Source organism: Eptesicus fuscus, chromosome 18 (assembly GCF_027574615.1).
Source record: "Eptesicus fuscus isolate TK198812 chromosome 18, DD_ASM_mEF_20220401, whole genome shotgun sequence".
NCBI lineage: Eukaryota > Metazoa > Chordata > Mammalia > Chiroptera > Vespertilionidae > Eptesicus > Eptesicus fuscus.
This window is the reverse complement of record NC_072490.1, coordinates 2722181-2740685: the sequence shown is the minus strand read 5'-3', so window position 1 is coordinate 2740685 and position 18505 is coordinate 2722181. Positions and strand designations below refer to the sequence as shown.

The 18505-nt window shown below is 54.4% G+C and overlaps 1 protein-coding gene across 1 annotated transcript in view; it reads right to left on the bottom strand.

Annotated features, from left to right (window-relative positions):
* Positions 1-338: 338 nt before the first annotated feature.
* Positions 339-18505, bottom strand: part of RAD54L2 (RAD54 like 2) — a 50135-nt gene continuing 31968 nt past the window's right edge. The window contains exons 8-23 of the mRNA XM_054729492.1: positions 17660-17842; positions 17395-17528; positions 15834-16030; positions 14494-14836; positions 13708-13885; positions 11990-12241; positions 11676-11794; positions 10250-10368; positions 8493-8592; positions 7620-7825; positions 7022-7194; positions 6347-6543; positions 5352-5551; positions 4837-4926; positions 3171-3263; positions 339-1862 (exon numbers count right to left, since the gene is read on the bottom strand). Coding sequence (XP_054585467.1) covers positions 868-1862; positions 3171-3263; positions 4837-4926; positions 5352-5551; positions 6347-6543; positions 7022-7194; positions 7620-7825; positions 8493-8592; positions 10250-10368; positions 11676-11794; positions 11990-12241; positions 13708-13885; positions 14494-14836; positions 15834-16030; positions 17395-17528; positions 17660-17842 — 3579 coding nt within the window. The 3' untranslated portion in view covers positions 339-867. The remainder of the gene's footprint in view (positions 1863-3170; positions 3264-4836; positions 4927-5351; positions 5552-6346; positions 6544-7021; positions 7195-7619; positions 7826-8492; positions 8593-10249; positions 10369-11675; positions 11795-11989; positions 12242-13707; positions 13886-14493; positions 14837-15833; positions 16031-17394; positions 17529-17659; positions 17843-18505) is intronic.

The window sequence follows — 18505 nt, the reverse complement described above, 5'->3', positions numbered from 1 at the left end:
CAGCACACGGCTCCCCTCCCACCTCGCCGTTTCTCCCCCTGGAAAGGGCTGCTCCGAGGCAGCCCTGGGGAGAGGCAGAGAGGGGCGATGCCCGTTTCTCCCGTTGTCTCCCCCAAACTCCACAACCAATGTGGCTCTGAAAACCAGGACTCGGGTTACCTGGCTCCTCTTCACCCACGAGAAGGAAACCTGTGGCTTCCACGGCTCTCCTGGGCGCACCCTGACGTGCATTCTAACTGCCATAACCACCACACTCTGATTTCCATTTTTAAAAAGATAAATTCATTTTTCCCCCTCATCCGTCCCTCCCCTCCTCCCCCCCACCTTCATCCCTGCTGTTACATACATGTACGTACATAAACACACACACGCACAGCACACATACCTGGTCTGCTTCCTTCCCACCCCCTAAAAAGACTCCACGTGGAATCGCAGTCTGCTCTCCCTGCCCACACTCCTTCCTAACCCCGCCCCCCTCGCTCCCCTCCCTCGTCCAGGCCAAGCTGTCACCCGGTAAGGCAGGTCTCTTGGGAGAGAACATTCCCAAAGACAGAGATGGGATGTGAGCGCCTACACTCAGAGGGGCAAGCGGACAAGCCAACAGCTAAGCAAGGCAGCGGGAAGAGAGGCGGGCTGCCCGGCCCCCAGTCCTGTTTGGGTCCCTGATTTCCCGCGATTGCTGCTCTGCTGGAATTTTTTGCCTCTTTGTTGAGCTGCAGCAGAGCCCTGCCACTATGGTCACCCCCCTTCCTTGTCCTCTTCCTGCCCCTCCTGCCAAGTGCCCTACTCTCAGAAGCCCAGACGGCTGCCTTCCAGCGTGGTGGGCAACCTGCTGGGGCCCTGAGTGAGGTGGAGAGGGGCTCGCAGCTATTTCCCAGTGACCTCTATCACATCATCGTCCTTGTCCTCATCGTCATTGGAGCTGAACCCCACCTCAGCCACCTCGTGAGAGTCAAACGGAGGCACCTGGGACTGGAGGAGGCCGCCAGCTGGGTAGCCCGCGTGGGAGGACATGTAGCCTGGGTAGACCGACAGGCCCCGGGAAAGGTTGGTGGGCAAGACAGGGGTGGGGAAAGGCGCAAACATCCTCGGCTCGGACAGGAGTGGCTGTGAGAACGGGAGTGAGTAGCTGGGCAGCATCCCTGGAACAGAGGGGTTCAGCATGAAGGAGGGGGTGCTGGCAGTGACTGAGGTAGCCGTGGAAGAGGAACTGACGGGGCCTGCTGGCACCAGAGGGTCAGTAGTCACTGGAAACACCAGGCGGGCATCTGCCAGCAAATTGGACAGCTGGTAGTAGGAGGGGGGACTGCCCATAAACAGGGAGTTCTCCCCAGCCTGGGAGGAGAAGGGGGCGGTGAGGTTATGGTTTAAGGAGACGGGTGGCATGGCAAACCCGCCTGCAACTGGATACCCGTGTTCATACGGCTGCACGGGGGCTGGCAGATGGCCCTTCCTGGACCGCCGGCGGGCTGACTCCTGGGCAACAGATGGTGTGACCAACTTCCGCTTGTGGCCCCGTAAATCCAAGACTGGGTGCCTGTCACCACAGGGCTGGCCGGTCACCAAGAGGGAACTGTTGAGGCAGTGGCTCCCAAGTCGAGGCTCCGTCCCGAGAGCGGTCCCAGGCACAGCACTGCCGTCCACCAGTTGGGCAGGGGGGCCAGGCAGGCCGGCGGCGGAGCTGGGGGAGCTCTGGCGGGACTCGCGGGCAGCGGCCACGTCGGCGTACTGCTGCAGCTCGCTGAGGATCTCCGGGCTGTCGGGAGAGACGGGCCTGGCCAGTCCCTCAGGGTCTGGGGCTTTGGGTGATGAGGCACTGGGTCTGCCGTTGCTCGTAGACTCGAGAGAAGGCCCCTGGGAACCTGGGGACAAAACGTAGGTGACTGAGAACCAAAATGGCCAGGGAGAGAAGGAAGATATAGGGGAAAGTTCCATGAAAGAACAAAAAACTTTGTGTCCCCCAAAATTCAAATAGTTGATGTATAGAGTTACCCAGTTCACTTTCCCCTAGGAAACAGGTCTCTCTTTCCCAGATGGTAAACCTCCACAAGGTGAAGCCACGAGGTCATGGACGTGAAATGCTAAGTCAGCAGTCTGACCCCGTCAGGCTGGCAGTGACCAGGACGGAAGAAAAGAGGGAAGTGCTTCCAACAAGCCACCCGTCCTGGCTGAAAACCAAACCAAAGCCGTGGCCGTGGAAGACGATGGGTCGCCTGGAAACGGGCTCTGGCCTGGACAGCGGGCCCCGTGGGGAGCTGGTGACTCCGTGTGACGACGGTGTGGCTCGGAGGGGAAGGCCCTTGCCCTTAGGCTCTGTGTGTGAACATGTTTAGGTAAAAGTGACGTGACGTCCTCGCTTTGCAAATAGTTCAGATAACGGGCAGGGAGAGACAAAGCGAGTGCATGCTGAAAGGAACAGTCATGGGTCTTGGCGCCGCGACGTGAGTGCTCACGGTGCCGCTCTATCAGCTCGGCTGGCTGTGCACACACATCCCCACAGTGAGAGCTGGGAGCAAGCAGTCTGGCTCTCGTGCCTCCCGGAGGGAGGAGGGAGGAGGACTCCCACAGAGGGGAGCCTGGCCAGAGCACCTCACTGTGAATGAGCCCACACTCTCTGACCTGGCGGTCCGCCCACGTCTGGGGATTCTGCTGCAGATACACCACGTGCCTGGGAGCCAGTTCTGCATGTGGAACAAGCCATCTGAGCGTCCCAGGACAGGGGGCTTGGGACACACGGTGCTGTCCCACCCACGGCATCCTGTGCGCACCCTCAGGAGGCACAGCTACAGCAGATAAGGCACCAGCCCTGGGCTGCCTAGTGAGTAAGGACTAGCCAGTGTATTGTACAGTAAGTGAGCATTCACTGTAAAAATACAAAGGAAAGTCATACACACGTTTTTTTATCCAGACAGGCACACATGCTTTTTGTCCATAAAGACACACACATCCCTGTCCTGGACTCAGAGTATCTCTGAAAATGACAGGCGAGAAGTGACCGGCTGGAGGTATGGTGGGAGAAAAACTTACTTTTCCCTTCACCCCTTTTCCCTCCACCTTTTCAATTGTGAGCCATGTACACATTATTTACTAAAAAGTCAATTACAAGTGAAACTAAACCAAAACAAAACACGTGGCCAGCGGCGAACGGGAGACACAGCCGCACACTGTACCTGAGGCAGCCATCCGACCATCTTCAGGGGCTTTGGGTTTGCCCGTCGCTCGGACAGCAAAGATCCGCCCGTCGCTGGTGCGGATGTACGTCCCTAAGAAGCACGAGGAAGACTGTGAGCAGCGGACATGCCCTCCTGCCAGCCCGGGGGCTGGGAAACAGCTGTAAAACCAGCCTCACACCCTCTCAGACCTCTGAAATGAGTGGTGAGGATGGAGCTGTGGCCCAGTATTATCCCTTTCCCCACAACACGGGCTGCATCAGCACTGCCACAGGCCCCGCTCCAGAGCCTGGCCCTCTGGGAGATGGACAGGCACAGAACACATCAGGAAGGCTCACGAGTGGAGGACCACCGGCACTCTGGCCCACGCCTTCCTGCCTCACTCCCCTCGCTCTGTTGGTGGGAACAATTCTAGAGCTGCATTCTATTCCCACACACTAATCTACCAGCCCATGTTTTTATCAATCTGGAAAATCTGGGCTGCTCCAGGCCGGAGATTGGCAAACTTTTTCTTAAAAGGCCAATTAGTAAGTAATTCTGGCTTTGTGAGCCATCAGCTCTCTCTTGCAACTATTCGACTCTGTAGCATAACAGCTAGGTGCCTCTATGGTCTAAAAATATTTATTTATGGACATTGAAATGTGAATTTTGTGTAATTTCACGTTACAAAATATTCTTCTTTTGATCCCCGCCCTCCCCTCCGAACCAACTGAGAATGTAAAGCCCGTTCTTGCTCACAGGTACAGGGAGAGGCAGTGGCGGACTTGGCCGGTGCACGGCAGAGCTCGCCCTTTACCCACCCTGCTCTAGGCCCACAGGAGCCCAGTAAGGGGCAGGTACCACCTCCCGTGTCTTGTATTTCACAGCAGCATCTTTCCTTGAGCCTAAAGGTACTGTGAGCCAACAGAGGCCGGGGCGACCTCCTTACTAACGCCGAGTCAGGAGCTCAGAGTGAAGGCTGACTTCCCGGGAATGACAGGCATCGACACTGTCCCGACAGGGTCCGCCCAGATCTCCTCCCAGCAGTCTCACCTCCCTTGTGAGGAGGCAGAGGCAGTGGATTTTCCCAATGACCACTCTTTGACCCTACTTTTCCCTCCTGTTCTAAATCCCACTCTTCTGTTTGAAATTCGCCAACAAAGAGTGAACCCACAAAGCCTAGCACCCCATTCTTGGACCCTAATAAAGGCAGAGACCCAGGTCCATGTTCTTTCTCTTTCTCCCCCATGACCTCCATGTGAGACCCTCAAGCGTAATGTACCCCCCAGATCCTGTGAGTAATGCTCTTGTATCTACAACGTTCCCTGATGGCTGCTGTGTGTCACAGTCATAACAGCACAGAACTGGTTCAGCCGCAGCACTGGCCCTGGAGAAATGTCTACGGGGGTTCCAGGTGAGGCAGGCATTCCTAGCCAAGAGCACCGCAATCAACAGGCTGAGACACAAAACAGTGTCTATCCAAACCCACCCCAAATTCTCCATAAAAACAATGTCAAAATACAGGGATGCGGGGACCCTAACTCCCTTCTCTTCAGCCACTGACAGATATCCCTGGGGCCCCGCCCACTCTACTGAGCTCCTGGAAATGGCACTTCCTCATGCTTCCCCACAGGTCCGGATTCTGCTTCCCAGCCCGGACAGGGGACGGGTGGGCAGTCAGCCTCACCTTTCGTCCCGCGGATGATGTGGATGCTCTCCCCAGCATTAATTCTCGCCTGTACATCTGTGGAGCTGTTGAGTCCAGGAATAACAATATCTAGTGAAGACACAGACCTGAGATTTAGATCACACGGGGCCTGACTAAAGCAGGGAAGGAAACCAGTCCACAGCCACCCCATTCCTCAGCGGCTTCTCTAAGGCCTCTCAGCAGGCAGAGGGCAGAGCCAGGACGGCAAGGCCCGCCCGCAGCCCTCTCACAGCTGTCTAATAGAGAATACTCTGAGAACCAGGAACTTCTGAGAAAGCTGATCATCTTTCGGGTCAATTTCCCTGATTTAATTAAAATTTCATAGAGTTTCTGGTTTAGAAAAAGTTGGTTCAAATGGTTATTTCTCTGTATTTTTTCTCCTCTCTGAGTTATGTGCAAGCACCTGCTCCACACCACTTTGGGACGTTCGAGTGTTCAATAAATACTGAAACTCCTGCGGGAACCAAGTGACCGGAAAAGGGACAGCACCCGACCTGTGGTGGTGACCACCTTCTGCACAAGGACGCCCGCGCGCTGCAGGTAGTTGATGGGGAAGTTCACAGCTGGGTTTGTGCTGGAGGCACAGCTGACGCCGCCTCCCAGGGGGACATGCCGGGGCATCATGGGGATGGGGGTGGACTGTACAGGACGGACGCTGGCCACAGGCTTCTCATCGCTCTTCAGCGTTGGCTGCCTGTGAGAGAAGGACAGCGCACTCAGAGAGGTCGGCGGAACAGCCACCCTTCCCTCCTGCAAAGCCTGCGGAGCCCGTCAGACCCCAGCCACAGCCACAGCCTCAGCGGCTGCAGAGGAAGCGAGGGATGACGCCTCTCGGAGCCTAAGGAGTCAGATGTCAGGGGGAGGACGCCTTTCCGGGGATTCGGACGGTCCATCTACACACACCAGGCATTCGTCCTTGGAGGAAAGTTAGGGAGAGGCAACGATGCCACAGGGAGGGCAAGTTCTTCAGAACCCAGTGCATGTGAGCTGAAGACAAATGGGTGGAACGTGCCCACTCACCAAGGAGAAAGGCCACGTGACGCCACATGTGCAGGTGAACTCGAGAGGCCACCTGTCCAACCTTAACGGTCTTTACTCTCTGAAACTTGCCCATGAGCAGCAGCAGAACACGCTGACGGCACTCCTAGGCCCATAAAGACCTGGCCTTCACCCTTGCACTCAGCGCTGAGCAAGGTCTAGGACCGAGGTGCTACGGGTAGGACGGGCTGTACAGGAGGGTTGGGTCTCTGTGTTTTGGGGACCCGCACCTCCCAGGAAAACAAATGGACTCTCCTGAGTCACAAGACCAGTAGCTCACGCTTCCCGCCAGAGCCACTTACAACCCCGGGGCTGCTGACTGCCTGGACACCTCACCCAAGAGCAGAGCCCGTCCGTTCTCGGCAGCCGAAGAGCAAGTTTACACAACGCTGCAGGGGGAAGGTTTGGGCCTGGCTCTACAGCAGACCTTCCAGCCCTTTCAGCAACTCACCAGTTTCTCTGACTGAAGGCGGGGATGCTGGTCAGGCTCTGGTCGCTGGCGGGGTAATACTGCGCGTATGACGGGCGGGTGTAGGGGACTGATGTGCGTTTATCTTCCTCATAGCTTTTCTTTGCTGCTTTTTTCTCCGCCTTGGTCAGCTTGTGATCCCTTCGGTTAAGGAGCAATGACTCATGCTCAAAAGGCTCCTGGGGATATAGGAGAATGTTGACTTAATTATCAGTTTTTGTGCAAAATGATGGGAACGCACTGAGCCTTGCTTTGACACCAAGGAAGGGCTGGCCGGCTCCAGCACTAGCGAAGAGCCTGCTCGCAGACACATGCAGGTCCGCTGTTCTGTCGAGAGTACGACTCACAAGTCTGACAGCACAGCTTTAGACCACCTTCATCCGCCTTTCACATCAAAGGGAGGGCAGAGGTCAGGGAATTAACAGGCTACGTTTTTAAAACGTGCCATCTCTGTGCTGGGAAAACACTAGCAAATTACTCGCCATGGCTGAGCCCAGTGCTTGTAGGACCAGACCAGGGGCAGGAACTGCATGGGGCAAGGAAAAGAACCACGGCGTTCAAGCTGCCTGCGTGAAACAACAGTTCGCACAGAGACAACAAGCTCGCCGGACGAGCCTCCGCTGCGGGGCACTGGCTGCGTGCACACCGGGCTCTGACCTTGGTGATGAGGTGAGGGTACTTCCGACAGGCCAGCTGCAGGACTGGCTCCTTGATGCCCTTTATGTCCAAAGATGCTTGGGGAGCCGGCTCCTTCTCAACGAAGTGCAGTAGGTTCTCCACCTCCTTCCGGGTAAAGTTCAGCATTGGATTGAGATCATCCACCACGCGATCTGGAAGGGAGAAGATGGGGACACCGTAGGTCAGTATGTGGCAAAGACGACTGCAAAGCCACAGCTACAGAGATCAGCAGAGAGGAGAGAGGCTGTGGGTGGCACAATGGGCACTACACCTGAGCCACCGGAGGCGGCTCCCCCATATCTGAAAGTTAAAGACCAGGTGCGAGGCCTTGGTGAAATGGAAGGATTTTAACAGAAACCTGCTAGTTCAGCTCTTATCGCTAAACCCACCTTCAACAAGTTGAGGTCAGTCCCCTCTTAGGCAATTATCTGAGTCAGAATGAGATGGGAGGACTGCTGGCTTTCTATCCTGGGAAGCCTGCTCGTGTTCCCACAATCTCCCTGTCCCCGAACGCCTGGAGACAGTAGGACGGCGGCCTATATCAACGTGTCTCTTCTGAACCCGAAAGGCGGCCCACCTGACATGCCCTGCTTGGAAATCTGACGGTCATAGATCTTCTTTTCGAGGGTGAAATCAGCCACCAGGCGGTAGATGTGGCAGGGCTTTTTCTGGCCGTAGCGGTACACCCGGCACACTGCCTGGGCATCATGGCAAGGGTTCCAGGAAGCGTCAAACACCACAACTCGGTTGGCACCGATCAGATTCACGCCCAAGCACCCAGCCCTTTAAAACACAAACCAACAATCACAAGGCTTGCATTTTAAAGATAGTTTTCAAGTCAGTTTTACCCATCGTGACTCCTTCCCCACCACCCTCCTCTTTGTCCTAAGCCCCACATACTGAGATTCCTGCTGTCCTGCTGATGGACAGTGCTATGTCCTCACCCACTCAAAAGTATGCCCTGAACGGGCGACACGCAAGTGCCTACCAGCGCAGAAAGCAGCCGGCTCTCCTCCCTGCTGAGTGTGATGTCACTTGGCGAGGGAAACTGCCAACAGCTCAGGAGAATGACTGGTTCATACCCTATCAAGGGCATTCTGCTTGGCATGAGACAAACAGACCAGCAGCCCTTTACAGTGCTATTGCACTTGCTACTTGTTAAAACACCCTACATCGTCTCAGCTTCTCCACATCGTCTCAGCTTCGGAACATTCCAAGGGAAAAGCTAATTACAACCAGTGTTAATGAGGGTGTCAAAGAACTTAACGACAATGTCACCATCACCCTTTAACACAACTTCCTTCTGGGGTCCCCTCTCTCACTTCAAAAACAAGTCACAGCCCTGAGCAGATCTCTTCTGATGGAAACTGGATGAGCCTTTGGGGTGCCTACCCCTGTGGCCAGTTGCCCAGAACACGCCCTCTGGCCTATCCTCCCGGGACCCACTCACCTTGTGGAGAGAAGGAACAGCCAGGTGGTGAGGTTGCTGGGATCATTGAACTGATTAATGAGCCGCTCCCTCTCAAAGGCAGGGGTGCTACCGTCGAGCCCTAGGACAGAAGGAAAGCCTCAGAAATGGACAAATGAGGGCAGGGGACACAGCAAAATCCTGGGCAAACGTGTTTTAAAAACAAAGCGCGCACACACTACAGAGCTCAGGTCTACCCTGAGACCCAAGTTCCTATAACTTAAAAATACCCCAGGTAGTTCCCACGCGCAACAAGGATAAGAAACTGTTTCTCCCTTTAATATCTTGTGTCGATTCTATGGCCAAGGTTCCCAGACTTTAGAGGGCCTAAGAGTGACCCTAAGTATGGAGGCTTGGTAGACACTGGCTCAGGTGGCCCTCTCCTCAGTCCTGCGAATCCTGACCTGACAGCACAGACGGACCAAGGGTTTGTTTTGATAGGGATGATGTTCCTCCACTAGGAACCTGCATTAACAAGCTCCCGAGGCGGAGAACTCGCTACGGGGAGACACAAGAGGAACAGATAGGGAGCAGTGGGCGGGACTTCGGAGTGAAAGGAGGAAGCATGAGTAAGGCCGGGGCGGCTTCTTTTGTCACCTTGGGTAGAGCAGAGAAAAGGGCAAAGCTAAGGGTATGGACTTGCACATGGAGAACGGAATTGCTACAGTTCAGCGTCACTGGCTGGTACTGGAGGCTCTCTCATCAGCACTCCAACCTACCTTTCCAACCTGAGTTCTCACAAGTTCAAGCACAGCTCAGCACTGACTCATTGGGCAAACCCAGAGACAATACAAAGCTCCAGGCCAGACCATGTGCCGGGTCTCCTCGCACCCCTGAACCTCTGATGCTTCTCAACAAGCACCCTCCGCCCCACAGGAGACGTCTGGCAGGGCCTGGAGACACTGTCGGTCGGCATAACTGAGTTGATGCTACTGCCATCTAGTGAACAGAGACCAGGGATGCCGCTCAACATCCCACAGTGCACACGACTGCTCCGACAACACAGAATTACCCGCCCAAATGTCAGCATCTGGTCAGTAAGGGCCTGACGTCAATACTTCTCACCCTCTTAAGGAACCTTTTTATACGTTTTTTCCAGTCACCATGCCCCCATGTAATTTTACCACCACAGATCTATGGTATATGTTTACTTCCTATATGCATATTTGTGCTTTATTCTTCAAAAAGTTTAAGTTTTTTGCCCAAGAACCAGCGTTCACTGTTCCAGGGCTGCTATCTCCCCACAGAGAATGCATGATCTAGACTTGTGTTCACTCGACTCCTTCCCCCTAGAATGACCTCTGGGCCACACAAGCCCTGTTATCTGTCAAACCGTCTCCATGTTTGCAAGTCTAGTGCAAGCTTTGCCTCCTCCAGGAAGCCTTCTTTGACCATCCTTACCAGGACAATTCTGCCTTCCTTAGAACCCAAGGATCTGTCCTCAAGTTGTCATGTCTCAGATGAAGATGAGGCCTATGCCTGCTACTTCTCTGTAACCCCCACCCCCATCTCGCCTGAGCTCCTCAGCCCCTAGGACAGCACCTCACACACAGCAGCTCACTCTCAGCCTCAGTCTCTCTCTGCTCCTTGGCTCATCTCTCTGTGCCTGGTCTCTAGGACTGTGGCTACAAACGAAATATTTCGTAGAGAGAATGGAGTAGAAGAGAAACTGAGAGAGAAAGTAAAACCCTTAAGCAGACCTCGCCAAGGCTTCAGGAGCCAGGCAGCAGTTAACTCACGGAAGTAGCTGACGTTTCGAACCCACTTCTGTACTCCTTGCCCCTCAGCACCGGGTAGGCAGGGCACATCGCGTTTCCCTAGGAACTCCTCGATGAGAGCCAAGGTGGAAAGGCTCTGGCTGAAAGGAACAACACTTGGTCAGAAGGCTCCCAGACCCACGGGCACCTCGCTCCCCAGCAGGCCCACAACTGTGTCCAGTCCTCTGATGGTGGGAGCTCCCACAGCCTACTCCCTGTAAGAGGTAACCCCACAAAGAACCACCCAGGGTCTTCTTTCTAGCTCATAGTGGGAGCAGTCATCCACACAATTACTGCCGGCACCCGGCTAAAAACTCTCTACCCTATGACTTGCTCAGCTGGGAAATTCTGGGGTTTCATTCAGTGCCTAGTATCCAATAGCATCAGCATTAAAAACCCACACTGTGGCCAGCCAGGGTGCCTCAGTGGTTGAGCGATGACCCAGGAGCCAAGAGGTCATTGGTTTGATTCCTGGTCAGGGCACATGCAGCCAATCGATGAAATTTCTCTCTCATCGATGTTTCTCTCTCTCTATCCTCCCTTCCTCTCTCTCTAAAATCAGTAAGAACCTACTTTAAAAATAAAACAAAACCCACACTACATGAGTAGACTTCAGAGCCGACTACAGGCCACGGCAATTCCCGCGTCTCACTAGGGAGACGAGCACTCGGCTGCTTCCGAGTTGGCAGAGCCGCCTCCTCAGGAGTGATCCATACAAGCAGCTCCCCCGCCCCCATCAGAACCACCGCTGCCCTTGCAAATGGGTCCCATGCGGAAACCCTCATTCCGAGGCTGCCAAGCCAGGCCCTGCCACCGAGTTCTCATTGGAGCACACTGGGCAGAACGCAGGAGAAGCAATCTACTCCGTGTCTGTTCCCTGAGGACTCAGGCCTTGATGGGACTCAAAAGCTCTGGCCAGACTGAGAATGTGACTCTGGAACAAATTGCTTTATTTTAGCCTTATATACAAAGCTTACTTATTTTAATAAGGCCAAGAGAAAGAGAAGCAGATTAGACCAAGGACCTGCAAGTGTTTTCTGTAAAGAGCCAGACAGTGAATAATTTTAGGCTTTGCAGACCAGTCTCAGCTGCGTTTCCTTTTTCTTAAAACCCTTTTCAAATGTGAAACCTAGTTCCCAGGCTTTACAGTAACAGGCCACAGTGGAAGGGTTAGACTGTGATCTACAATGTTAGCCTATGGTTTCAAATTGTTCTCTGAAGAGAAGAGCATTGGACCAAAACACTCCAAGAAAAAGACAAAATGCAAGACCCCCCCCGCCAAGCAGCACTGGCTTGCAGAGGCACGGAGAGCGGAAAGGGCGCTGGCATGATGCCAGACGTCTCGCTCTGCAGGGATGTGTCGCTGTTACCAGAGCCACACAGTGTCATTCGGAAAGTTCTCTTCTACCTGAACACGAGGATCTTGTCGCCAAGCTTCACGCTTTCCTCGATCAGGTGGAAAAGCAGGACCATCTTGGGAGAGTTCTCCAGGACCCCCGTCTGGTAATTAGTCAAAAGGTCCTTGGCCTGCGAGAGAGAAATGAGGCAGCGTGAGCAGGTCCACAGAACTCTCTCCCTCCAAGACAGCAGCTCACGGGCCGCCTTCATGGGTCCCTGCGCAGGCCTGGGCAGCATGTGCACTGCGCACCCACCCTTCCCCACGTGGGCTTCACACACCCCTTCTCAGTGCTCTACGGCCACAGGAGGACATGCCTGACTCACCCATTCATACGTGACGATGTTGTTGCCTCGCTCCTGGAAAGGGTTGAAGCCGACCCCTTGTAGGAACTTGCTGTTGGCTGCCTCTCCCAGCGAGGCGGCCAAGGCGCTGTCCTCCCCCTTGACTTTTGTTCCCTGTGACGGGCAGCGGGCACTAGTCCCTGCGGAGCCGAGCTCTTCCACGTCTAGGTCCTGCTCATTGGCCAGGTTCTCCTTCTGAAGGGCTTCATACAGCACGTCAGGGTGATTCCAGATCTGAGGGTCAAGTGAGAAACAAGGTGGCCCAGGGCTGAGAACAATGTAAAGCTGTTCCAGAGTCTGGAAACATGTCCTTGCTCAAACACACACCTCCCACAGCACACAATCACCAAAAAAATTAAATATCCCAACACCCTCGGGCTGAAGACCTGCACATTCGTTTCCACTTACTGACTGATCACATGACACACAAACAGGAGAGGTCACACCAGGGGCAAGCCAGTATGTTTGGTACATAAGCCTTGTATTCTATTCTTGTTCAGTAAGAATGCTCCTGTTTCACTGAGTGGCCACCGTCTACCACAGTATGAAGCAAGACAAAGTCTCCCTATGGACAAATGTATCTGCCTTCTAGCTGACCAACCATAAGTCATTTGAGGGGCTACTCCTGGACAGAGTTGAGAATCCCTGGGGAGGAGACGGGGTGGTAAGATGGGCATTGGCACTGCAGCATGCTCCAGACCATGTCTACCCTGGTCTCGAGGACTGTGGCTACAATCGAAATATTCTGAAATGCCATCTATCCCCAGCCACACCCCTTCAGCTCACGTATTAAAGCAGTGCCCAAGTATATCTCTAGTGACACATGATCTCGCTCATCTAGGGGAAATGATGAACAACATAGACTGAGGAACAAGAACAGAACCAGAAACAAGGAGGCATCGATCGGACTATCGGGCCTCAGAGGGAGGATAGGGGAGGGTGGGGGGAGGGGGGAGAGATCAACCAAAGGACTTGTGTGCATGCATATGAGCCTATCCAATGGTTAAGTTCAACTGGGGGTTGGGGCATCCGTGGGGAGGGGTGTGGGATGGGAATGGGGGGATGAAGACAAATATGTGACACCTTAATCAATAAAGAAATTAAAAAAAAAAGCAGTGCCCAATCAGAAGTAATGCCCAGCAGGTCAGCTGAAAGCTGTCTAAGAAACAGGTCCCCCGTCAGATAACAGGGAGCACTTGGCCAGGTCAAAGACAAGTGAGTGTTCATCAACTTGCTCACGAGGCTGAGTGCTAAAGACACATGGCCTTGCTGTCCCCAACCATCTGAAGCACTGTCAGGATGAAAGACACCCCAACCCGATGAAATACAGACGCCCATGGAAGGTGCCCCAACAACCAGTCTGAGCTATAGAGTTCTTGAGTCCCAATCACGCAAGCAGGGACACTGCCCCACAATGTCCTGCCATCACCCGCTCTTCCAAGTGAAAACCATCAGCGAGAAAGGAAGTGGCTCCTCAAGTTTGAGCTGCACAGCACAAGGGCACCATTCGCAGTTCAGTGTGAGCACCACTCCCGGGAGTGTGCGCGTGCAGCCAACACCTCTCTCCCGAGAGCCCCCCGTCCTCCATTGCAGAGGCGGCCCCTCTGCTCCTCCTTTATCAGGAACCCCCAGCAGGAGTAACTCCTGGGGCCACGTGCATGCTTGGCCTGTGTCTCAGTATCCCTGAGGCGCCCACGCACCTTGCAGCACACACAGAAAGCCTTGAGAGGGTTCAGCCCCAGCCAGCCACTGCTGCCGCAGTCCCGGAAGCGGTCCATGAACTGTGTGTACAGATCGCGCTGGATCTGGGAGAGCCGCACCAGGATCACATTCTCTTCCTTGGCAGGGAGGTGGATCTTCAGCACAGTGTGGCCTCTCCTAGAACGCAGACCAGAACGGACAAGGCGCTTTGGCCGGGCGTCAGTGCAGGACAGAACAGACCTGCTTCCCGCCACACCCACCTCTCGAGGTTCACAGCAACCATCAAGACGAAACTCATTAACAAACAAAAAAAAAGACAAAACTCATTTTAAGGATGAAAACGAAAGCAAGAGGCAGTGGCCTGCCCCAGGTCACTGACAGGATGACAAAGACCAGGAATTCCAGGTTCTTACCCCGATTCGGGGCTGTTCCTCTACGCTTTCTCCACACATGCCATGTTAACCAGGAAAAACAGGGGACTGCTGGGACCAGCGTAGCTATGCGCACCAAGAGGCTGGCCCAGGCAAGACCCACCCTTAGAACCACCCGTCCCCCTTTCACACGAGTCAGCAGGATGCCAGCTGTCTGCTCCTCAGCAGGTAAGGCAGGCATCCATGGCAACCACAGATCAACTTCTGAGAGAAGCACTTCTAGGCCAAACTTCCAGAGGATTGAAACAGCGGTACCCAGCCTCTGCCAGCGACTCAGGACATGCCCTTGAGTAAAAGGAAGTTGGACTCGTGGCCCTCCTGGAGTGCCGCCCACTCCTTCGGAGGACGGCTCACCTCTGCACGAAGCCCTCCAGGAGGCTGTGCAGGACGTGGCTCCGGTACCGCATGAGGCGGACGTCCTGGGGCGTGCTGTCGATACACTGCCCGTTCAGGATGGGGCGCTCGAACATGTTGCTGAACTCCTGCCGGGTGCCCAGGAAGTCCGGGCGCACGAAGTCCACCATGCACCAGTACTCGATGAGGTTGTTCTGCAGGGGGTACCCGGTCAGCACCACCCGGCGGCGGGAGCGAATGCTCTTCAGGGCCTGCGAGGTGCTGGCCTGGCAGTTTTTGATGCGGTGGCCCTCGTCGCAGATCACCACATCAGGGCCAGGGCGGCTCAAGGCCTTCTCAAACTCTAGGGAGGGAAGAGGATCCGGAGTCAGAGGGTGGGAGGGCCTGCTCTTAGTCAACAGTATGAGAAGTAGGGGTGCACCCTGGAGGAGACAGAAGAAATGAAGGAAGCAGGAAAGCAAGAGTCAGCCCCCATCGCTGAAAGGGAGCCAGCCATCCAAGCTCCTATGTGGCGTGTGACACGTGAGCCTGGCCTGTTGACTCAGAAAATCTCTCCCCCTCCTCTTCCCCCCTTTATGCTCAGAGTAAAACCGACTCGCATTCCTAGGGCTTAGACCAACTGGGCAGCAGAGCGCATGGCTTTACAGAGCACCCGCCGAGGACTAAACGTGAGTCTGGGTGAAACTGACAGGAGTGGTCTGGACACTTCAGCCTGCTCTCACCACGGTCAGCATCTCGGTGGCAGAGGGCTCGCTGCGGGGAGCCAGCTAGGGGCAAGTCTTCCTGGACTCACCCCCCAGTCCTTGCTAAAAGGCCAGCTCATCCCAGCTGTGTAACAGAAGCGACCCTACAACCACATAACCTCAGGGTGAAGAGACCTAAGACGGAAGGGCCTCTGACCCCTCAGGAAACGTTCTTCCCCAAAGGGACAAAGGCCCTTGGAAGAGGGAGGAGAACTGAGAGGAATGGCTTTCACTAGCAAACCGGCATAGATTTTGTTTTATAAATTCACAAGCAATAGCATCAGTACTCCGTATATCTGTGACTTAGGACTTCATAAACGTGGTCTTCATGCTGCCTCAGAACACCTCTAGGAGGTGGTAAAGGCAGCAGCTACTCTCCCAGGTGCTCTGTGAGAGAAACGGGTCGGACGGGCCGGGGGCTCCTCTGAGCCAGTCTGGGGCCTGGTCTAACCGCTCATCCACGGCCTCCAAGAGCCAGGATTTCTGGTTCAAGGCAACACAACTCACATCAATAAAGCTTCACACTTGACGAGGCGCTATTGCAGACACTATTTCTTTTCCTGAAAAACCCCTAGGACCCCAGGAGAGGCTGCCCACCTCTCCGAAACTCCTGCTGGCGATCTTCCTCATCCAGATCAATGATGACCGGGTGAGACCGTTTCTTGCTTCTCTTCGGTCTACCTGTGGCAAAGGATTTCTTCAGGGTGAGGAGTCTGTACATTTCGTACCCCATCAGCAGCACCCCACCCTCCGACACCCAATCAGCCATCACTTTAGCTCGAGCTGCCATTGTCCTGAAAGAGTGAACAGAGAGAAAATATTACTGCTCCCACTGCTCCCAGGAAGAAGTGCTCACAAGCACAGCTGTGCTGATGTACACTCAGGATCCTGACTGCCAAAGGCCAGGGGAGCTGCACAGGGCTGGCCGCTGCCCAGGACTTTCCCAGCATCCTAGAGATTGCAGCGAGGATGGACGGGGTCACTGATGGTGGTTAAATAGCAAAAAAACAGAAATTCAAGGGCACAAGGCAAGCAAAAGCGGCAACCTCCTTGGATGTACATGCATGACTACAATATCTGAGGGCGAGTTATTCCTACAGTAAATAGAAAGTACTAAGGCAAGGGCTGCCTCCTGCACTTCGGCTGCCCAGGTCCTGGGAGCTGAAGAGCCAGGACAAGCAGGAGAGGAAGAGCAGACAAGACCAAGGACACTCGGCACAGTCCCTCCTTCCTGAGCAGCTGAGCCCTGCTGCACGGGGACTCAGTCCTGAAAGCTGAGCAAGAAGAGCAGGTGAGAACCACCTGGGGGCCACCACAGTCTCCTCATTTACATGTGCATGACCAAGCCTCGCAGGAGGCAGTCTCTACAGAGAACAAAGCCTGCCTTCTCGATATCCATGCCGAGAGGCAAGGGTAGCATAGAGGCAGACCTGCTGGACCAAGACATACCTTTAGATTTTTGGGAATCAGGTTGAATATATGGAGAGGAAATACAATTTTATTGAAAACTGAAACAAAAAAAGGTTTGCACCTTTCAAAGCCTGGAAGTTGTACCATTAAAGGTCAACTGTGTCCTGTATCCCTGACTGGGTGGCTCGGTTGGTTGGAGCGTTGTCCCACACACCAAAAGGCTGCAGAGCCCATCCCCAGCCAGGTTATGTGCAGGAGGCAAACGATCGATGTTTCTCTCTCACACTGATGTTTCTCTCTTTCTTTCTCTCTCTCAAAAAAAAATTTAAATAAATAAAATCAATAAACATATCCTCGGGCGAGGGTTAAAACAAAGGTCAACTATAGATCAATGGTGCGCTGCTTAAAGGAAGAGGCTGATGAGCTGCTAGGAAAAGAGAAAGTGAAAGGTAAAAGGTCAGATGGGAAGTTTTGTTTTCTCATGTTGAATGGTATCCTGGTACACCTGGGAAATGAGACGCTGCCTGCCGAGTGTTCAGGTGTAACAGCAGCCTCAAGCAGGACACAAGAAGTTTCCCAGGCCACATAACTCCGCCTTTACTGAAAAGCCAGGTAGAGAAACAATGAGTGGCAAGAAGAGAGAGGGACACATCAAAACCCAAAGGAGTCTGGGAGGTCAGGCACGGGCCCTGGACACCAGGCCCGGGAAGAAGTCTAGAGGAAGGGCAGAGGGCGGGCAGGCACCTACTTGTGCTCATCGTTCAGGATGTGGACTTTAAAGAAGCGAGGCTGGACCTCCTCGGGCTTGCTGTCGGCTGGCAGGGCTTCGGGAGCTGGGAGCCACATGTTGAACTCCGCCAGCCAGTTCTGAAGAGTATTAACCTGTCGGAGAGCCAGGCCAGAAAGAGCGCTTTGAGGAGCCAGCTCCGAGCTGAGCTCCTCCAGCTTTTCAGGGCCAGGAAGGGTTCCCGAGCTCTTCAGAGGGTGCTAGGTGATGCCTCCTGAACTCTTACCGGCACAATGGCAAGGACAGTTTTGGCTGGCGTGTGGCGGAAGAGGACGTCGACGAAGGAGATCACTTGCAAAGTTTTCCCCAGACCCATGCTGTGGGCCAGGATACAGCCAAAGCCACTGCTGGTCTTAAACCTCTCCAGGGACTCAACCAGGTTATCATACAGGAACCGGATCCCGCCAATCTGGCAAGGAACACACACAAATGTCAGGAGTGCTGGCAAAGACCAGGGCTCTGGGTTCCTCACCTTGAATTAGTCAGCAGTGAGAGCAGACAGCTGGTATGGACGCCTAAAAGTCTCCCTGCACCATGCCCAGTCTATTGGCTGGCGACAGACTTGTGGGAGAAAACAGAAAAACCTTCAGCTGGCACCGAGGCCGATCCCAGGCAAGAAGCTGCAGTTCCTAGCTCCTGGCAGGGCCCCTCACTCAGCCGTGGCCTGGCTGCTCACCTCCAGCAGCCCACTCCATGAGGAGCCGTTCGTACTGTTGGAGTTCTCATGTTGGGTCAACCTCTGTCCCTCTGGAACTTTCGCTCACTAGTCCTGGTTCCAGGCTCTGGGTCAACACAACTCCTCTGCTCCCTCCCATGAGAAAGGCCCTCAGACCTCTGCCTCTCACATCTCTTCTGGAGCCTCAGCTTCCTCATCAAAGCACTGCTCTCCAGAGAGCATCTCAACCAGTCTCACAGGTCCCAGAGGGAGGCTCCCGATCATTAAGCCAAGAGATCCAGCATGTTCTGCATGGCAGGGCGAACCGGGGGCATGTCCCTTCCCATTCATCGGGAATCCTGAAGCATCAACTGCTAGGAAGAAGGACCAGGCCCTCCCATCGCTGCTCGTGGTCCA